Source organism: Malaya genurostris, chromosome 1, assembly GCF_030247185.1.
Source record: "Malaya genurostris strain Urasoe2022 chromosome 1, Malgen_1.1, whole genome shotgun sequence".
Lineage (NCBI taxonomy): Eukaryota > Metazoa > Arthropoda > Insecta > Diptera > Culicidae > Malaya > Malaya genurostris.
Window position 1 is genome coordinate 77,690,626 of NC_080570.1, and position 19,942 is coordinate 77,710,567.

Consider the following 19,942-nt stretch of genomic DNA (forward strand, 5'->3'; position numbering starts at 1 on the left):
ATCGACGGGGTGATATGTACAAAAAATGAAATTCAGTGCACTAACTTTTCTCTGAGACGGCTGAACCGATTTCCACAAAGCAAGATTCAAATGAAAGGTGTAATTGTCTCATACAAAGTTCCTGAGTTTTATTTCGATTCGACTTCCGGTTCCGGAATTACAGGATGATTAGTGTAAAAACTTAAATTTCAATTTACCTCCTCACTTTTCTCAGAGATGGTCGATTTTAACATGCTTAAATTCAAATAAAAGCTCATTTGGTCCTAAATTTCATCCTGATCTGACTTTCGATTTATCTGGGCTATCCTGGTTCCCGGTATTCGATTAACGACGGGAGATAATATTCATATACTCAAAAAAGAATCTCACTCACTTTGTTCAGAGATTGCAGAACCACTTCTCACCACTGACAATGCTGTTCAACATGTCCCTCCAGTTGGGAACATTTTCTGACCTCTGGAAAAAATCTTACATTTTTCCGGTTTTTAAGAAAGGCAACAAATCAGATATTAAAAATTACCGTGGAATAGCCTCCCTATGTGCTGTTTCCAAGTTATTTGAAATCATTGTTCTCGACTTCATGACTCATAAGTGCAATGACTATATCTCTGAAAATCAACACGGATTTATGCCTAAACGGTCAACATCTACTAACCTAGTAACTTACACATCTTTTATCATGCAATTCATGCAATCTCGTCTACAGGTAGACGCTATCTACACTGATTTTTCAGCGGCATTTGATAAAATAAACCATCAAATAACAATTGCTAAACTTGACAGACTTGGCTTTGGTGGTTCTTTACTGAATTGGATGCATTCATATCTTACTGGTCGTGAGATATCGGTAAAAATAGGAAACTGTACAACATCACCGTTTGCTGTGAGTTCTGGAGTACCTCAAGGAAGTCACTTAGGACCGTATATATTTTTATTCTACCTTAATGATCTGCACTTCTTACTGAAATGTTTCAAACGATCATTTGCGGATGACTTCAAACTCTACCATCTGATCAAAGAACAAGAAGATGCACACTTTTTGCAAGCTCAATTGAATACATTCGTTGAATGGTGTCACTCCAACAAGATGGTATTAAACGCCTCTAAATGATCCGTCATATCATTTTCCCGCAGGCACTCAGTAATAAGATATGACTACAATCTTTCGCAAAATGTTCTTAAGCGAGAATCGTTCGTGAAAAATTTAGGAGTTATTTTTGATGATAAACTTAATTTTAAGAATCACATTGACTACGTGATTTCGAAGGCATCGAAACTCATAGGCTTCATATTTCGAATTACCAAAAATTTCGCTAACATACACTGCTTGAAAACTCTTTATTGTGCACTAGTTCGATCATCGCTTGAATATGCTGCTGTCGTTTGGCCACCTCATTATCAAACTGATATTGATCGTATTGAAGCTGTTCAACGCAAATTCATTAGGTTTGCTCTCAGAAATCTACCATGGAAAGACCCATTAAACCTTCCAAGTTATAATGATCGTTGCCGACTGATCGAACTGGATCCGCTGTGTGTTCGGAGAAACGTCTACAAGGCTGTTTTCATCGCTGATTTAATACAATCACATATTGATTGCCCTGATCTCCTACGATTGGTCAACTTTGACATCCATCGTCGCAATCTTCGTTCACATCCATTTTTACGAATCCCTCGTGCTAGAACTAACTACGGATATAATGAACCGTTTCTCAGTATGTGTATAATATAAATATTAGAAAATTTGCTAGAAATATCTTTTTTCTGTTATCTCCGTAGTTCGTCTCCGTAATCTTTCATATTTCTTAACTAAGTTACTAAAATTTTTGAACTAATTTTCTACAATGTGAAATGTACTATATTTTCCCGCTTTCGAATATTGGTTATAACTGGAATAGTAGGGAAAATATATGTGATTTTTACTTGGTTGCTTTGTTCTAACCTCTCCTTTTCCTTTATAAAAATTCTTTATATATAGCAAAGTTAAATGATCTGTAGTAATAATTTTTGTGCCCCCCAATATTTCATGGAACTTGCCGCCCCTGTCAATCTTATTGTCAAATGCAAGGTCTTATGGTCCTATAAAAAAATACTGCATATTTTCGGATTCAACAAAAAATTACATCGTCGTTTAGAGTACGATGCCAAAGTCGTATAAAATTTTCAAAATTTGAATTAAAACTAGTAGAGTGTGTACGTCATGTTAGTTGTTGACACTCAGCATACGTATACTTAGTTCTTGGCGTCGTAGATTGAAGATCACTGCTATTGTGGATTTAAATTTTCTCTGCGTTCAAGATTAATAACAAGGTTGTCTAGGGCAGCAAGCATTGAAATACACAAATATTACAAAATTATGCTGCACAAAAAGCAACGTGAAATTAACAGCATTTTATTCCTTATATTATTCGTGGAAAGTTAAAACTTGGCTAGATTTTTAGACTGGAATCATATTGTCTGTCGATATTTAAATATATAAAATTAAAAATGTTAAGTTTAATCAAATGCGGAAGCAATGTTTTGTAACCAGATGCAGATCACAAATTGCTTCAACTCTGTTTCATTAGAGATGCCAGATCTGCATGCTGTCTTCCGGTTAGCGATCATGCCGGTCGATGGATGCCCTGGCAATCACCGGTTTGAGGGTAATGATTATTAGATAAAATTTTCACTCATATTGTGTTACATCGCAAAAGTGACCATTTCCAATGTGTAGATACATCCAGACATGTGTTCGAAGGTTAGATATTTTTCGAATCACGTAACCTGAATTTTTTTGCCATCCGTTAAAAGGCAACAAACGAATAATTTTTATAGACACATGGTATCATAGAAGCCAAGAATCCTACAGATAGTACAGATAGTGTTGTAGAACCGCAATGCCATCTTAACATCTTAACAAAAAACGCCACCCAGAAGAAAGAATAAGACACTACCTCATAATACTATTAAATCTAAAAGTGTCTAATATTTTCTAATATATAAATAAGAGAACGAAATAATTCAGCCTAACACACTTTTGTTGCATGCCAACTACTTGATAACAAGTTTTCCTTCCTGGTTAACGACTTTTTGAAAACAGTTATAGTGACGGTGAGAACCGATTGCATGTCCCATGCTTCTGTGCCGGAATTAGTTCATTTATATGAGTAAGGAAGTGGAGAAATTAACACATCAAAATAGCACAGTAAGTGGTACTGATAGCTCGATGTCAAGTTGAATCGTTGCCATTTGACCACTGAATTGCGCGCTCATCAAGCCAGCATTCGCAACGCGATTCGCAAGAAGTGAAATAGAAAGTAAAATCATCAATTCCCATAAGAAACTTTGAGTAATCTCCTGGCAATAATTCCGTGATCGGAAAGGCTTTCGTTGTGGTTATTAAAATAGCGTTCATGAAATTTCTCGATGCTTGTTGAAGTAAGTGTAGGTCATAAATTTGGAAAATTGTCGTTCCACCATCACCGACATTCAAGCGGAAGACAAAATTTATACCGGGCATGCCATTCTCAAATAACTTACAAACAAGAAACTAAATTTTCATGCTGTTTTTTTTAAATCTAAGTTAACGAATAGCTATGTGGTTTTACAGTTCCCACATTTGTATTGGAACACAATGTGTTCGGAACTTTGAAACTGTTTGGGCATTCAGCTATTACCGGATATGAAGGTTTAGGATGAACTTTCACATCAACTACGTTAAATATTTACGCGCTATTCCAACTGGTTGATTCATTCCGATGCCACCTGTTATGGATATTTGGCGTGACCATGAAGTGCTTTTTTAATTTTACCATTTGAATTCAAGTGATTTTGCGCTTCCATTTCGTTCGAAACTCTCCTCGCTAATTGCAGCACATCTTAGCAATGGACAGGAACAGCGAACGCTTTTAATTGAGTCGTTCGACGGGGAAACTGAATCAACCTGCCTAGCTTGTACATGTGATAATTTAGATTGATGAAACAAGAGTTTGCACTCAACTTCTACTATTAATACAATGGATATTTTTGATAGCGAACTATTTTTGTTTTCCTTCGTTAGGAACTGTGGAAGTTAGTTTTTGCTGTTCAATTCGTTTCATCGCGCCGCTTTATGTGGCTTCTGCGGTGAGAAAATGATGTATTCACACTACTCAGCAGATACGTATTTAAATAAAAATAACATGACTGGACTATTTTTATACTCAACATTTTGCAAATGCATTTACTTTCTTTTAAATTATATTAACATAAAATAGAGCACTTTGACAAGCGCCTGAAAGTGTTCGTGGATTGTTCGATGCTCAGAGTAATGCTTCGAAAGGGATGCGATACATTATTTCGACTACTTTCGATTTTATCTCAGATGGTGATAGAAATTTCATTTGTATTCACCATAATTGGTTGTTTGCAGTGGATTCGAGTATATAGCATTCAAAGCTATTCGCAAATTATTGCTATCATCATCATCACCGATCCAGAAAAAATCACTATCATCACTGCCAGTGAACTCAATTGCCAGCGTGTTAATGATTGTTTTCATACTGTTGATGAACTTTTCATGCAATTTGACTCTTGTGTGTGAGTTGGGTGATTGCCTTCCAATAGCGGGATAATCATGGATAATTATGTTCGCTACACAAACCAATCAGGTTAAACTTGTATCGTGGTATATACAGCCCGGTAGAGGTTGGGTCAGTTTGGGTTATCACGGCCGGTTTAGAATAAAATCAAAATCCATATAAATAAAATAAAAAATGAGTGAAAACTGACTCAAAATTGAGCGAAGATTATCTGTCTATTGCAAACTTAGTCGAAACCATGATGTTCAAAATGGCCACTCCGGATGAATTACTCAAACACATGTTTAATAAGGGGTTATGTACTTACCGGCGCGAGAACACAACCTCATATCTTGATTCACCTTAGAACTGAAAACATAACTTTATTTCGATGAATCGAAAAACATCGTGTAGTACGTTCTTGGTCATGCTTGTAAAAAAAAAATTATCTTAATATGTAGAAAATTATAAGTTTTACGGCACTTTCCCCGAAACGATTTTTGATGGAAATCATTTTCGATGAGCAAAGTAGAGATTTTCGGGTAAGTATTTTTTGAACTCAAACCCGACTCATACCCGATCGAAAATAAAACTCTTTTACCCGTACTCGAACCCGAGGTTATTTTTTCTTCCAAATCCGAATACGACTCGTACCCGATAAAAAATAAAAATCTTCACCGTATCCGACCCGAACCCGAAAAAGGTTCGAAACCCGACCATATTTTACAACCCGAACTCGACCCGTACTCGTTGAAAATGAAAAACATCGGCACCTGTACCCGACCCGAACCCGACAAATACCCGTCGAGTTCAGGTTTGGGTCGGGTATCGGGTACAAATACCCGTAATGTTGTTTTCAAAAATTATAATGTAAATTTGCGTCACAATAGATGCACATAAAAGTAGCGTCGCAAGTTACTTGAATTTACATCCAAATTCATGTAAACATTAATTTTCATCCATTATAAAAATCGCCACACGAAAATTTTTCAACTTCTTTGTATAGACGCCAAACAAAAACTAATCGTACGATATGCGTCAAAATTTGACAGAATGTGTATAAAAGTGTAGCCAACGTTGAGAGAATAAAAGTTTATTGATTGGACAAGCGCGGGAATTTTAAAATGAAAATTCCGGTTCTTTTTTGATCATAAGGTACTTTCAAATTATTTAGTGAGCTCTTCTGGTTTGAATTTTGTTGGTTGTTTGTCGAACAAATTGAGTTCTAATACAGTAGTTCTGGAAACACCGATAAAAGCAGTCAAAAATTATATATTATATATATTATAATTAAATAATGTATCATTTGGAGGTAATTATCTGTTGGTACAAAAGATGAGGAGGTTTTATGCCTACTGGAGAGAGATTCTTAATAAGTATCAACTCCAGTGGGCTTTTCCCTGCTCCAAATAAATAAATACAAAAAATAAATAAAAATAAAAATTAAAAAAAAATTTCGAAGTTAAACTCACATCGATTTTTACAAACTTATATTTTAATGAAAATCATTTGATATTACTGAGTACCAAAACTGCATTAGCATTCGCTGCAACAAAAACAATCTGGATGGAAGTTACACACTTATAAAACCCTCTCAATGTACATTTGTAGACCACCACAATCCACAAGGCTTGCGATAGCGCGATATATTTATTTGAAAATGAGTGGTCCGAGGAGGCTCTGTTATTTCGACTAGAGTAGAACAGTAAAAAATTTATTGATGTTTCTCAAAACTACTCCAATTTGTAAGACATATTAGATGATTTCCATTCAAACTTACTTCGGCATTTTCCGGTTTCAGGATCCAAAAGTAGCGGTTGAAATCTCCAAAATGAAACTCACATCGATTTCTTAGAGATGGTTTGAGAATATGAAACAAATAAGCGAAAGGAGACCGTGATAATTTGAGGAAACCAAATCGGATGAATAAGGTGGTTTTAAAAGCAATTTGAGCTCTGAACCGTTGGTTTTTTGCCATTGTTACGATACACTTATGTACCGACATGTTGTCGATTTTGTTTTTGTCTATAGAAAGGTATTAAAAAACTAGAAAAACGGACTTTCAAACGGAGCATTGGAGACCCATAGTGTTATATACCATTCAACTCAGCTATTGATCAAGTTTGAAGATGAAATGGCTGTGACTTCCGGTTCCGGAGATATAATGGTATAACCCACTAACCGCACATTTTGCATCAGCTGAATTTTCTCGAAGATGGCTCAACAAATTCCGAAAAACTTAGGCTTATTTGAAAGCTAACAATGTCAATCAAATTTGGAACGGTTATGGCAAACATTTCCGTTGGTAGTTTTATTCCATTTTTTGGGGTACTACCATGACCATGACAACCACAGGAAACCGGCGTCTAATAATCTCATAATAGATCAAGGTTTCGTCAACAGCTACCAACCGATACCAAAAATTCAACCAAATCTGCATCTGCATAGCCAAACATGCTTCCGAAGTGCGCTCGCGTTCGTTTCTTTAGTCCCGAGCGCAGCATCCAGCAACAGGATATCTTTTTCATCTGCAGAATCTTACTATGGTGAGTGCACTCATTACTAATCCTTTTCTTATCTGTTAAGTCGCGCATCATCTCTTTCCAGTCATCCAGCACCATTTCATGTAGTTTTGATATTGCCCTTTCAAAGCTCAGGCCCTCCACAGCTGCGAGCAGGGGAGTTCCGATCAGCCGTTTCGATAAGGTTTCCGATTTCGGGAGAGGCCAAGGCCGCGGTATTTGCAAAATTTTAACAAAGGTTTGTTTTTATTAGGTTCGATTCACACGTGTTTTTTCAAACATCATTGTTTTTTTCGAACATTATTACAGTGTTCCGGTCAGAGCTCAGACTTGACATTACAAACTCAACTATCACATGATTACTATTCAGCATGCTAAATATTATTCGTGGAATTTGTATGACTGCGATTATGGTAATTTATATCATCTGATATGTTACTGTCCCGCATTGACGCAACAGTCTGTGTATCGGGAGCTGTATCGGGAGCTAAAATTAAAGTATATTCTATCGTTTTTTACCCATTGTGGTAGGGAACTAGAGTCAGAGGGGTTCATCGGTTCTCCTGGAGTGAATGAATCCATTTTGTATTGACCTTAAAAGGTTTTAGCAGGTTGTTTGGCATCCTTTATGGGGTGCTGAATTTACTTCTGCTTTTGTAAAATCTCTAAATCCACTCGGGGGTTGCAGGTTTTGTTAAATAAACATTCAAGCACTGCTTGGGTTTTCAAACGACTGACCTACCAAATTCGGGATTTATGCTCAAAATTTGATTCCAGTAAAATAGTAAAAGTTTTAAATCGGTTTAAGTTAAATACATCCATTCGATTTATTTACTAGGCAGATTCAATTAACGACAAATATTCTCTAAATATTTTAATGGTGTATTCAGAAGTTGTAAAATATAATAATAAATAAAATATATCAATATCAATGATAAGCAATATTTTACATCGACGCGATCAAAATAAGGTAGTCAGCGTTGGTGAGTTTCAATTTAGTTACATCTGAAGTGCTCTGCCCTTGATTGATAATATAAGTCACTCTACCGGCCGGTTTCAATTAACGGAATGGATGAACGAGCTATGATGAATAAAGGTACGGTTACCCTGTTTAAGAATTGTTTTGCATGTGCCACTAAAATTGTATCTGGAACATTAAACCACGTTACGGTAGATACAATTGTCCGGTATCAATTCCTGTTTCATCCGTAAATAAAAGGAACTACGAAGTATCATTTCGGTGTTGTTCGGCTATGAAGTGAAGATATTGCGGCACAGTCAAAATGGGTTGTAATGTTGAAAGATGCACGGCTAGCTTTATCTTCTCTCTTTCCAAGCAGAGATGCTGCATGACCGTATAATTTATGAGAAAAATCGCGTGAAATCGTGATCTGCTTGATACTTTATCTACGGCGATGCACTGAAATCGAATCGACTGATGATCTGTTTTCTATTTCCGTGCCTTGTGGGCCTGTTGGAGGGCAATCTTTCATTGGCTTCTTATTCGATGGGAAAATGAAATTCGCGCCAAATTAAGGGGAAAATGTCGGTATTCAACATGGAAAGTTGTCTTTTTCTGTTTAAGCCTAACTTGGCGAAAGACTAGGAAGAGTGAGATTACCAACAGAAAGGTATGCACACAGACCGTAAACGACGTTAGATTCCATGGGCCTATAGATGATATTGATGGTGTTTTCTTCAATGAACCAGCGCAAAAGGCCTATTGAGCAGACCCGCACCGAAACAAGTTTTTTCCTGTGGCACTACATGGATGACCGGATCGGAATGACACAGTGGGATGCTGGTTTGCACAAAATTCGAGCGGGATGTCTCTTCACCGCGCATTTGTACTGTGCCACCCGGTTATTGTGTAGTACATGACGCTATGCCTTTACACTGGAGAAAGCCACTGTCTTTAAATAATGAAACGGAACATACTTTGGATGTGCACTCACGATTGAGACAAGCCGGAACAGGTACTATGTTATTTGCGTTCGGTAGAACCTAACATCTGCTGCTCTCTACGTGCATATTGCTCTTGGGTAAGCCTGCTGAAGATACTTATTCTGAATAGTTATGATCGTTGATCTTCACAACTTTTTTGTGAAGTCTAGCTATGAATACATTTTTTTTTATAATTTTTGTTAATTACAGTTAGAGGTTACCTATTAGTCACTGATAACTCCAAGCAGTAGATATACTTCATTCCATTATCTTACCAACATATGAAGATACACTTGGAAAGTTCGAAAATAAAACCGTATAGAAAAAAGGTCAGGCTCTCAGAACCTACAGCTGAGCAGTCTATATCGGTTAACAATATTATTGCACATGTTGATTAGGTAAATTTGTACATATCAATTGGATTGTTGTCACGTATGAAATTAAAAAATGAATCAAAACCTTATTGTTCTTTCAATCGTATTAATTTAAAACAATGTACGATGAACTGAGCAAAAGTCTGTATGTGTGTGCAAAATAAAGTGGCGTAGATCTCAGGCGTGGGTTCCAGATTTTAACCAAACTAGTTGTAAATAAAAGGTCTTCCCGGAAGTATGTAAGCTATTGTTCTTAGATCTGATAATTACTTTTCGAATTATACAAACTTTTATGTCAAAATTTATAGTTTTTGACAATATCTGTGACGATTGACCTTGAATACAAAATATGACTCTAAATTTAGATACATTAGGGTAATTGATAGCCATATATTGTAAGAATCCGTCAACTATTCACGGAGATAAAGATATTTTTGTGTAGTCGATTTTCCACCATATCCCTACAGTATGGGTTTTTGAGCGAAGTACGATAATATGACACTTGGAATCAAAATTAGACACAATTTTGAATACAATCGTTCCTGAGTAACTTAAAGAGTGAATACAGTGAAAGTGAAAGGCACAAATCTTAAAAAAAAACGTGCTTAATCCACCTAGCAGTGAGATGATACCTTTTTTTTATCAACCCGCATGTGTTTTTTGCATGAATATTCTTCGGTGTTTCAGTTTTCATGACATTATTCTAATGTCCGTCGTATTAATTGGCAATTTGAGATTTTAATCACTCATTACTCTGTAATGTCGAAACTGCAAATCGGATCGAATTTGACTCTAAACGTGTGGCAATCGATTGTATATTCCGTGAGATGCCGAAGTAAGTTCCACTTTACAGTTTAGGGTAATTTAAGGTACTTCCAGAGCTGGTATTCAGGAATCAGCATAACCCAAATCGATTGCAATATTTTTGAGTCCAACTTTAAAGCTTTTCGGGATTGTCATCTTCTATATCGCTTTGAATTTTAAAAATTCATCATCCTACAATTCCAGAATCGGAAGTCAGAATTGGATAAAATTGGATTTATTTTAATTTGAACATTTTTTTTCTGAAATTCGATTTGGCTTTTTTTGAGAAAACGATTGAGCTTTGAGAAACGATTCGATAATGGAACCGGAATTCGAAATTCGGTGTAGCCGAAATCAGACAAACTCACCTGAGTAGCTGTATAGTTTACATTTGTTTTAAAATGTTTGAAAATCAATGTAGACATCTTTGAGGAATCGTAGTACGAATTAAATTTTTGGGTGCCTTCCGAAACGAAAACTGAATACAACCAAAAATGAAATAAGTTTATTTGATTATCGACTATCCAAATCTGCTAACCCGATAAACCTGATTAATTTTTGTGAAATAGACATTTTTATACTAATCACCCTGTATCTCCGAAACCGGAAGTTGGATCTGATTGAATGTTTTATAGAACATTAAAACTTTTCATTTGAATCTTAGATGATTCTTAGATTTCATTTTAATCTTAGATCGGTTCAGCCATCTACGAGAAAAATGAGTTACACAGTTTTAATTTCGTTTCACAGTTTTAATTTCGAACCAAACATAATTCAGGAACCTTGTTTGGGAGTATACAACTTTTCATATGAATCTGAGTTTGTAGAAAACGGTTGAGTCATCTCCGAAAAAAATTGAGTGAAATTATTTGTCACACACGCATATTTCCTTAGTGTAGCATACAGGGCTGAGAAAATAAAGATCAAAACCTCATCAAAAGGAGATCACTGCCGGAGAATCTTTTCATGATCAGTTGATCAGTGAATTTTAAATTACATCGATCAATATCGGTACTGATCTTCTGTCACACAATGGGTAGTGATTTTGAGCTAAAATGATTCTTGATTTATGTAAGTTCAATCATTGGATGATTCGGTAAGCTTTGATGTTGGTGGATGAAAATCACATATGATCAAGATAAGACATGACATGATCTACGTCAGATAAGAGAAATTCTTATGATATACTATTATCAATGCTAGAAAATCAAATTACTGAAAAAAATGTCAGTGCATGACTTAAAATAAACCGTTTGAAGGCATCTTTCTCTTTTTTACTTAAAATAAACCAGTATAAAAAATCGTGTTTTATGTAGCTCCCAAGCATTTCTTTGCCAGACAGCGCTCAAAACTTCTACTGCTGGAATAGGGGAAAAAGTCGCTTACACAAAAATTTCGATATCTCCGTTAAAAATGGACGGATTTTAACAATCTATGGCTTGTTGGATAGGTATTACCGGAATCTAAGTTTGAAAATATATTCTGTTTTCAAGGTCAATCGTGACAGATACTGTCAAAAAACTGAAAATTTTGACATAAAACTTCGTATAACTAAAAAAGTAATCATCCGATCTCAAAACCATTCAATAGCGTTCAGGGTGACGGGGAGACCTTTCATTTGCGACTAGTTTGATCAAAATCGGTCCAGCTATCTCTGAGATCTCGACCTCTTAGTTGACAACACACATACAGACACACACATACACACACGGACATTTGCTCATTTTGTCGAGCTGAATCGATTGGTATATTTGAGCGAATTCTATACCTATATATATATATATATATATATATATATATATATATATATATATATATATATATATATATATATATATATATATATATATATATATATATATATATATATATATATATATATATATATATATATAAAAGGTAAAACAGGGGAACGTGACACTTGTGCAAATTAGTTCTGATTCTGATTCTGAGTATACTATTTTAGCTCGATTTGTTTTAAAATCACGATTCCTTTTGGGCAACATTTGTTCGAGTGTGATGTATTAAACCTTATATTGGAAATTCTGCATAATCGTCGAATACAAAGCGATAACCTATACATTTTTATAACTAAATCGATTGCAACGGATTGTAATTGAACAAGCACTGAAAAATTGAAATTTTCACATCACTCAAATATATTCAAGAAAATAAATGTATTTATTGAAATTATCATGTTGATATTAATAAATATTTTGTCCTATTTATTATAATAAAGTAATCGATTCCTATGCTTTCTAGTCACACTTTTTGAGAGACAAGCAAATATTGATGCAGCAAACTCAAGAACGATTAAAAAAGGTATCATCTCACTGATAGATGGATAAAGCACGTTTTTAAAACCAAATCGAGAAAAAAACAGAAAACATTAAATTTAAGGGATCTTTGCCCCAATGTTGTTGTAAGCTTTAGTTAGCCAAGTTGCCACTTCAGACAAACGGCAAACTTAACTCACTCACTGATCGAGTTCAATAACACCTCTGAATGATTGGATAAATTGTACAAGCTGATGGATAGAGACAACAGCACTTAAATATGGTGATGCAAAACAATTCGATTAGAGCGCAAGTCAAATATTGAAAGTGTTTGTTTTTACATCAACAGATTGCATCAGATTTCTATATTACTATTTCGCCACTATTTCCATCCTTCAGAGCTTCCATGTAACACATGTAACTCAATAAGTCGTGTAACTAACTAAGCACAACGCTACGTACAAAAAGTTTACGGAGTGTTCTATTTTTGACAAAAATAGATTTTATTCATCATATCCTTCAAGAGCAATACGACCATTCTAACGCTTCTCTAACTTCTAGATGCCGTACTTGAAGAAAGATTTGTCTTTTGTTTCAAAATAGGCTTTATATTCAGCAATTGTTTATTCATTTGAATTGAATTTCTTACCGACGAGAATGTTTTGAGATCAACGAATGATGAATATAAATAATATTCGAAATACGTATCTGTGATGTGACGTTCATTATACATGATTCAAAGTGTTGTGAAATACATAGTTAATGTGTATAGTGACGTGATATACATATAGTAGAATTAAGGTGGCGTTAAACAATTTTATTCTGGTGAAAACACTCAAACGCTGATAAATTAATGCGTTTTAGTTAATTTTGGCGATCCTGTTAACAATAAGAATCCTGAAAGCTCCGACAACTGGTTTGTAAGACCAGCGCCCTATGCATTGAACCGCCGGCCCGGGTCGTTTTGTTATGTAACAGCTATGTCTATAATAAACACTAAATAATTTTAGTTTATCGGTGTGATAGCTGTCCAGCTATTATTGGTAATCGTTTCGAGAAACATTATTCTGAAAAAGCACGATTTAATGTTGAGCAAAGAGTGAACATCAAGCAATAAACTGTGAGGCATTTATATCATTTCACTTCGAGCATCAACAAAACTAAAAATACGAACAATAAAATATGTTTTCGACTAGATGATTATTCCGCATTATATTCCTTCGAAACCGTATTTGATAAATCGTTATAATCAATAAGCACTTATTACTCTGATTGGGATTCAATTTGTCATCGGAATTTATGTACAGTTATTTATTAACGTAATTAGGAGAATTTCTTTTCGATTCTATTTTTACCATCGAGCTTTTCGCCACGCTCCAGAAAGAGGCGTTACTCTCATTTAGTTATGTATTCGTAATCGTATTCTCTTTCCGACGTGTGGCTGTTTATGAACATTAAATTACCATATTGATTGAGTTTCGCTGCGGAACAATTTGTCAGAGAAACAGATAGATAAAAGATGTAATCACACCGTTAAATTAAGTACGATTGTTTCGAGGTTCCATGTATGCCAGGCGAACAATAACATTTGAGTCGTCTTCTGCGCGATCTTTTTCTACAGAAATATCGAGAATCCAGAACAGAACGAAAACAGAAATCTGTTACTTGTGTCTTTCCGTCAGTTTTATGACTTACTTATCTTCTCCACTGCCTTGCTATGAATGTATGTTGGGTATGTAATCTCGTCTCCTACCCCGGCTTTAATTATTACATACGAGAGAACTGCCACATCGAAGAACGGTAAGCGGTTAGAACGTTCTCATAAATTCTTATTACTCCTACTTGAAAGTTGCCTCCAAGACAATGCTGCTTACTTAATAACTGTCGCGAAGAACCTATAGCGGTATAGCGATGAACCTCGCTGGTTATACGCAGTTATAAATAGGGTGTTAAACCTATTATTCAGTACTTTGTTCCATTCTTTCCAAAACTCTTTCCACACTGAAAATGATCTGACACACACAAAAAGTATTCACACAATAAACATTAAAATTATGCTGTACATGTCAAACTTAAATATGACTATTTCTCTGAATGTGTCTGGTGATTATTTATATTCATACTAAATAAGATCGAGTTCGATTATGAGAAGATTTTAATATCATTCATTGAATTTCTAAAATCTGAGAAGATTTCATTTGAGAATTATTCCGCATATATTTCCAGAACATTGTTCAGTGAATGATTTCATTACTACTACTATTAAATAAGTTCGAAATAAGCATATTACCCCATGCGAGTGGAAGGTCGCTTAAGCAACGCTCTCCTGACTATCCGGCTTCATGTTAAGCAATTATTTTGTGTGATCGTCTTTGCGTAGAACGAATTGAAATCTTTTTTCCATTTCTTTGCACAAACCTCTTCAGGCCTGTGTCGGCTGTGTGAGGTTTTAACATAGTTTAATGATTTATGGCAATTTCATATCAATTTGTTCCGATTAATCTCGAATTTAACATGCAATGCCTTCTGTTCGTATAGGTATTGCAATTGCAATAATTTTAGATTATCTTGTCGTTCTTGCTGCTATATCTTTCCATTCGCCAAGATCATATACAATTGAATGCAGTATTCGAAGTGCAGGATAGTTTGAGAAAATTACCGGTTACGTTTAAGCAGAATCAGAATACGAATAGCTAATTGAAATGATGCAATTTTTTTCACAAGACGCAGATAGTTAGTCAAACAATTATTCAAATATTCTTACAATGAAATCTGTAGAGCCAAAATAATAAATCTTTGTGTCGATCAATTCGGGTAGAGAAACTAAATATTTAACTGATAGTATAAATGATACAAATATCAAAGTCTAGCGAACATTGACTCATATCTTCTATTTCATACAATTAACAAATGTTTTTTCTTCTTTTTTCAGGTATTGCAACCATTACGCTTTATTCTAATTAAATCGAAGGATTTGACGTGTCAATGTTTAACCTGTAGTAAATTTTTCGGTCGACTATACAATGTAAGGTTGCTGTCAGAGTGCAGGTGTCACGCGAAGCAGAGCAAACCTGTCGAAGTGAATGCGATGCGACAACAGTACATCGCATTGAATCCGCGCTCCCTTTGGCAGCAACCTAAGGTGTAAGTTAAAAAACAAGTAAAAATGCAATACTGTGAGTAGGATGTTAATAACACATGACCCGAACTCAATCTAATGTTTTTATAATAAAAACTAAACAACGCGTCAAAATGGCATTTCATTATGACTTTAAAACACAACTTTTCAAATTGTTCCTCTATGAAAAGTCTCCATAACAAAGGTGCTTCAATGAAGAGAATTTTCTTGCTTCGCTTCTATTTTTTACGACGAATGCCCTGTAAACTTACGAAACAGTTTATTGTACAGTATATCGAAACAGAATGCATTTTTGGTTTTCATTATGCAAATGAATAGAATTACTGAAATCGAAGACCCCTGGTGCTATATAGCAACGACAGGATCGGAAAGTGTCGCCATGAGATAACTTAGCCGAATTCCACAATCTTATACTCAGTTGAAAGCTACCTTGAATCATTTATCAATTCCGAAAGTCAAAAAGTCAAAAAATGCTCCAGGGAAAAAGATTTGGCTCAAATGAGGAGGTCATCGCTGAAACTGAAGCTTATTTTGAAGCGAAAGATAAATTTTTTTATAAACATGGTATTGAAAAATTGGAAAAACATTGGAACCATTGTATCACACTAAAAAGTGATTATGTTGATGAATAAAAAAAATTTTGCAAAAAAATGTTGTTTCCATTGTTAGTCTCGGGACTTATTGATCCATGTGTTATGTTAGACTCCTTTCTCTTCCATGAGTTCAACCGATAGCTATCTTATATTGAATAAAAGGGAGAAACTGATACAAACAAACCTGAAATAGTTATAAGATCATGTACAAAGTAAATGTATTTTATTTAATGTAATTTATAATAGCAAACCGCTTGATAAAAACAGTGTAGAGATTAACTCATAATAGCAACATATTGATATGAAATTCGAAATGTATTATGTTCAAAGTACTATATATTGTGGATGCCACGGCGAAGAAAAACTTATGGCTGCCTCGGTTGGCCTAGCAGTACGCCATATGGTCGGTCCAGTTTTTAGTACATTTTCGATTGTATGCAGCTTTATTTTTTATTTTTGCATGAATGTTTTCCTTCAAGGCTTGAATTGTCTCTGGCTTGTCCACATAACACTTATCTTTGACAGCCCCCCAAAGATAATAGTCTAACGGCGTCAAATCACAGCTCCGAGGCGGCTAAACGAAATCCGAATTTCGACCGATAATTCTATCTTCGAAGACTGTGCGCAGAAGATCGATCGTAGCGTTGGCTGTGTGGCACGGAGCGCGGTCTTGTTGGCACCAAATGGTGTTCAAGTCTTCCTCTTCAAGAACTTGGGAAGAACCAATCGCTAATCATGGCGCGGTAGTGCTCGCCATTGACCGTGGCGGCGGCTCCTGCCTCATTTTCGAAGAAAAATGACCCAATGATGCCGCCAGACCAAAATCCGCACCAAACCGTCACTCTCTGAAGGTGCATCGATTCTCCATGATAACGTGCGGGTTTTCCGTCCCCCAGATGCGACAATTTTGCTTATTAACATACTCGCCAAGATAAAAATGTGCCTCATCCGAGAAGATGATTTTTTGGCAAAAATCGGTGTCTTCTTCAAGCTGATTTTCAAAGTAAAACTGCACTATTTTCACGCGTTCTTCAAGCGTATACACAGCCATTTTCGTTCAGCGGAAGGATAAAACTAAGTTTCTGTCAAATCAGAAGTGACATTAAGGTTACCAATGTCGAAATAACTGCTGGCTCAAAAAAAAGTTAGATGGCGGACCCTGATATTGCCTATGAAATAAACGTATTCATGAAAAAAAATTGCTGAAAACAATACACATCTTGTTAATAATTTAAAATCAAAATATCATTCTTTTTATTTACTTCCGAGAAGCGTGGGGCAAATGTTTTTTCATTCCTACAGTCAATTGAGCTCTCGTTTGAAGGATTTTGTCTTTAAAGAATATATTAATTCAAATTATAGAACGAAAAATGGTTTTGTTGATTCAATTACATGGCCAATGTTTAATGAAATAAAAAGATGCTTCGATCAATGATATGGGTATAAAAACAGGAAGCATATAAATGCTTGCTCAAGTTGAATTAATGAGGTACATTCAATGGAAATGTTAACATCGATAGCAGTTCCCGAATTTTCGTCGTGATTGTTTTGTGAAAGCGAATACGTTCAATTTTATTGTAAATAAAAAATGTTCATTATTTCCATGTTTGTAGAGCAACCAACTAAAATTGGTTGGCTAATTACTGGGAATAATTCGTATCGCAAGGAAATAATGCTCTAGAAACCTTCTTCTATTCGTAAATCACTTAATTACTATTGACCGCTCATTACAATTTAATTGTTTTTTCAAGAAACATCGATCGACTCATATTACTGAACTATTCGTAATTAACATTGAAACTTATAACTAATAACTACTAATAGCAGTCAATTCAAATGTGCAGTCTACATTTTCGATCTGATCGGTGATTGAGCAAACGGTAGCGTACATAGCACACCCAGTTTGCATGTTGTTCCCGCCAACTGCAGCCCATCTTACCTAACAGTACTCGACTCCAGCACCAGCCGAAGTGGCACTTACAATCAAGATGTGTGGTATTAACCGAGATTTTTGTTATTTCTGGCATGGCTGATGAAAGCACTGGAAGCTACCGACGGTTGCTACGCCTGCGCAGCAGACTTCAATGAGAGTCACAATTGAATGGTTTGATCGGTTTGTGCATTCCATTGAATGAGAATAGTTTTTGCCTAATGTAATGATACCCTGAGCGCATTGAAGATCAGAATCATTGCTAATTAACGTTGAGGTTCCACAAATAAAGCTTGTTGTTCGAAACCTTCAACATATTTTCTTTTTTATGAGGGTAACAGTTCAAGTGGTTTATTTTGTTTCGGTTCTAACCTATGTATGATTGTAGTTCTTAATGAGCTGTACCTGTCTGCGTAGACCTGTTGATAATGTATATAGGAAATTAAGCAAAGGCACGAATATCTAGTCGATTGGTATCCTGAACCTCGTTCCATTCACATACTCGAATAAATTAGTTCATTCATTCCCGGTGCAAATTAAACCGTGTTTTCTTTCCGACGCGAGCATCCGATTGAAAGCACAATTAGCGGGATGCCACTCGCCAATCCACTTCAGCACTCGAGTCGAAACCTACTCAATCACGCAAAAGCGAGTATCTAGTAACGCGCATAGCCGGACGAAAAGAATTTCGAATTGCTTAATTAACCGCAGGAGCTCATCATGATGATTTAAACAATGTTAGTTTTACGTACTCCTGATAAAGCCTTGAAAAATGTACCTATTTGTAGATCTTGAAGGGTTAGAGCTAATTAATGGGAGCTACATGTGTTCCAACATGCGAATTCAAGACGCCGAGGGCAGGTTCAATACTAATTTTGATGAGATGTAATTTGTATTACGATACATCTTGTTGTTTTATTCATTCGTATTTTTGTTCGGCTCAAGATCTTTAACAGAGCCGGTTTATCATATTACACTGCTTATTATTTCCTGATTATGTTTTCATAGTTGAAGACTGTTTATTATCAATGGTCGTAATATTATTTCCGATTATTAACTCAGAAGTTTTTGGTTCACTAGTGTTAGATGACTATTCTGGTCTTCAGTTATAGATAGGTTTTTGGCAGTAAAAGTACACGTAAAAATAATAGTCCTGTTTAAGCGAATACGCAACACAAGCACAGCATTTCGGATATACAAAGAAAATCCGAATTACTTTCTTTTCGACAGACAGAATCGCTCCGATGACAATCTCTTCGTACTGCGATATGTTTCTTTGAATATTATGCTCAGTAGCCAGCAGAGAAAGGTCGTGAACACTCACTTCTATGGCACAATAATCTATATACCTATGCAGTGAATTTGATTTTAATGTTACTATATCCGACACTGTGAACATTGTTAACCAAAATGAATAATATAGCATAACGCACATTTTTAAAATTAATATACACGGAGCTACAAGCCAGGTTAAAGGTCTATCCACAATTCACCGGGACGTTTTTTTCCTCTTCGGCGATAAATGAGCTGCCGGCGTATCCATGTATTGCAATGACGGAGCCAGCAAAAAATCCAATTGCTTACCACCGATATTTCTGACCAACATTTCTGAACAAGAGCAAAGGGAACGATTTCCCTTGTGCAAACACATGTGTTCATGCTGATAGAACTTATTGGTTGATGTTAATTTGCAGGAGCCTGACACGACAGTCGGTTAATTTAAATATTACTTGCCATTACATTACATTTTGGTATGATGATTTCATCATTACGAACTTCTTTTCGAAAAATGGCTTGCATTACTGATCTTCGTTTAAGG

The 19,942-nt window shown here is 35.5% G+C and overlaps 1 protein-coding gene across 4 annotated transcripts in view; it reads left to right on the forward strand.

The window, feature by feature from the left end:
• The window catches only part of LOC131440524 (uncharacterized), an 83,993-nt gene that overhangs the window by 20,887 nt on the left and 43,164 nt on the right, over window positions 1-19,942 (forward strand). The window contains exons 2-5 of one of the 4 annotated variants that reach the window (XM_058611875.1): window positions 6,343-6,472; window positions 6,573-7,087; window positions 7,149-7,301; window positions 15,394-15,605. The exons of 1 other annotated variant lie outside the window; for it this stretch is intronic. In XM_058611875.1, coding sequence (XP_058467858.1) covers window positions 7,085-7,087; window positions 7,149-7,301; window positions 15,394-15,605 — 368 coding nt within the window. In that variant the 5' untranslated portion in view covers window positions 6,343-6,472; window positions 6,573-7,084. Of the gene's footprint in view, window positions 1-6,222; window positions 6,287-6,342; window positions 7,088-7,148; window positions 7,302-15,393; window positions 15,606-19,942 lie in introns of those variants that run through there. 2 more of the 4 variants (XM_058611876.1, XM_058611877.1) reach the window with 2 other exon arrangements.